The 2,555-nt window shown below is 45.9% G+C and overlaps 1 protein-coding gene across 2 annotated transcripts; it reads left to right on the top strand.

Annotated features, from left to right (window-relative positions):
* Nucleotides 1-48: 48 nt before the first annotated feature.
* LOC111669321 (uncharacterized) lies at nucleotides 49-2,061 on the top strand. Of its 2 annotated transcripts, XM_087179120.1 has the most exons (6): nucleotides 49-136; nucleotides 464-594; nucleotides 767-1,069; nucleotides 1,341-1,457; nucleotides 1,563-1,664; nucleotides 1,752-2,061. In XM_087179120.1, exons 2-6 carry the CDS (start codon nucleotides 516-518, stop codon nucleotides 1,829-1,831), a joined length of 681 nt encoding a protein of 226 aa, XP_087035246.1. In that variant the 5' UTR covers nucleotides 49-136; nucleotides 464-515; the 3' UTR covers nucleotides 1,832-2,061. The 2 variants fall into 2 exon arrangements, with proteins under 2 accessions (XP_087035246.1, XP_087035247.1); XM_087179121.1 differs by lacking the exon at nucleotides 49-136 and having other exon boundaries at nucleotides 387-594.
* The last annotated feature ends 494 nt before the right edge of the window (nucleotides 2,062-2,555 follow it).

Here is a 2,555-nt window from a genome sequence, read left to right on the forward strand (position 1 = left end):
GGGGGTTTAATAGGTTCATCTCACTTCCTGCTTCACTCACTCTCAGTCTGTCGCCATCACTAACGTTTCTCTGTCGGTCATTTATTTTTCTCTGAATCGGGTTTTAACCATCGTGAAGACGGCTGCGCTCCGACAGGTAAGACCACACACCTGAGATCTCTACCTGGGTCCACACCTGGACTAGAGCCAGGATCAGGGTTTAACTCATCAGCACTTTTACTCACCATGGCAACAAGAAGTTTAGTTTATTCATTTAGACCAAAACTCATGAATGAAAATAAACTAAATGTTCTGATCAAAACAAAAGACTGAAATCTATTTAAATAAATTAATTCCATCAATGAAGAAAGAAACAGTCGAATCATGAAGGTTGTCTGAACACACACACACACACACACACACACACACACACACACACACACACACACACAGACCACTGAAAGTGTGTGTTTCCTCTTCATAGTGAGTGACAGCTGAGGGGGTGGAGCCAGCAGAGCTGACCTCAGACGGCGGCCATGACGTTTCTGGTCCAGTTACTGATGATGATGATGATGATGATGATGATGATGATGATGATGATGATGAAGAGCGAGGGTCAGTGTGTATGGACCTGTGCCTAATATTATGAGCAGTATTGATCAGTGATAATCACTAAGTGTTAATAACTGTAGATGATAAACCTGATACAGACAGGTGATTGGCAGGTGAAGACCTTCCTGGTGTCCTGTGTTGTACATTAATGTCTCTGTGTGACCTTTGACCCCAGCTGCCGTAGCAGAGTTCATCACAGTGTCTGCACAGAGTGGTCAGCCCGTTCTGCTGTCCTCACCCCGGGTGATAGGGGGGGTGGAGCAGGGGTGGGACGTCAGGTGGACCTGCCCCCCCCACCTGGTGTTGTCTCTGAAGAAGAACATGACGACGTGTCACCGGGGACGCTGCGAGCTGCTGAGAGACGGCTCGCTGACATTCAGCCGAGTCCAGGCCAGCGACTCAGGAAACTACAGCCTGCAGGTGTTTAACCAGAGCGGGAAGCTACAGGTGAAGACGGCCTTCCTGCTGAGGGTGGAGGGTGAGTCCAACTATCTGACCCCCCCCATCTGATGATATCTACCCCCCTAAGTGACAACATCAAACCCCAATAACATCATCAATCACAAAGTCAATGTTATATTAAACTTTATCCTCAGGCGTCTGTAGAAGATCTAAGTGACAGATTAAAGAAATCAAAAGGTTATTTTGACCTTTGACCTTTAGCTCTTATGTAAATGAAATGGAGTCTCAGCAGCAGATACATCAATCATATGAAGTCACATCAGCTGACTGTCTGTCTCTGTCTGCAGAGAGTCCACAGACAGACACCTGGCTGATCTGCTGCCTCCTCCTGCTCCTGCTGCTCCTGCTCTTCATTCTCCTCTTCATCCTGAGGAAGAGGAGGATCCAGAGGAGAAGGATCACAGGTACAGCAGCCAATCAGAGACGGTCTGAGCTCTGACACACACACACCTGGTTCCTTTACTGTCACAGCAGAATCATATTAATAGTAATCTGTCGTCCTGCTCCAGGTCCAATGGAGGAAAACTTTTATGTGTCGATGCACGGTCACCATGGCAACAAGAGGAAGGACGAGGAGGAGAAGGGGGAGAGAGAGGAAGAGTCTGCTTATGGTACGTGTACACACACACACACACACACACACACACACACACACATTAATACAGATGCTAACAAATGCTAACATGTTCTGTTCTCAGTTCCCCATCATCGTACTGTTTCCATGGAAACACCAATCACCCAGCAGATGTCTGAGGAGGCACAGGACATCTACGTGTGATGACCAATCAGAGCTCACCTGGACACCACGCCTCACACCTGGACTCTCCACATGGTGGTTCTCACAGATGTGAGAACGTCAGATAAACTTCTCTCCACTGACGAGTTCAGGAAACGAGACGTGTGCTTGTTTTTCTGTAGAGACACGAAGCTCAAACTGCGTCATGTTGAATATCTGCTGTTCGATGTGTTCTGATTTATTACTGGTAAAATAAAGGAAAATAAAAATAACCATGATGTCTGACAGGGATGACCACGCACACACACACACACACACACACACACACGACAGGTGGTAACAAGGAGACAGTGACTCTGCTGCAGGACATCAGTCAGGTGCAGCAGCTCAGAGGTCCGGGGACTTCAACATAGTAGTAATATAATAGTAGAGAGTACTTTTGATACTACAGGTACTTTTGCTGATCGTAGTTTTACTGAAGTCAGTTGTAAAATGCAGTAATTAAAGTCAGAGTATTTTTACACAGTGGTATTGATTACTTCAATGTAAACTGGTCCACACTGACTGTAGTGTTTATCCTCCTAAGACCCGACCTCTTGCACGGCGTGCATTTTTAATTTCTCTTTGCTATATAGGCTGATTGGGACCTGAGAAAAATGATGTCCACATATGAGGACATTAGTTTTAAATTTGGATTACTGAGTGGCAGTATAATATCCTCATATGTGGTCACCAGGCCCTTGTTGAGAAAAAGTTAGTATTGTGG

The sequence above is a fragment of the Seriola lalandi genome, unplaced genomic scaffold, assembly GCF_002814215.2.
Source record: "Seriola lalandi dorsalis isolate HSWRI2012SDOR001 ecotype SW California unplaced genomic scaffold, Sedor1 jcf7180002054790, whole genome shotgun sequence".
Lineage (NCBI taxonomy): Eukaryota > Metazoa > Chordata > Actinopteri > Carangiformes > Carangidae > Seriola > Seriola lalandi.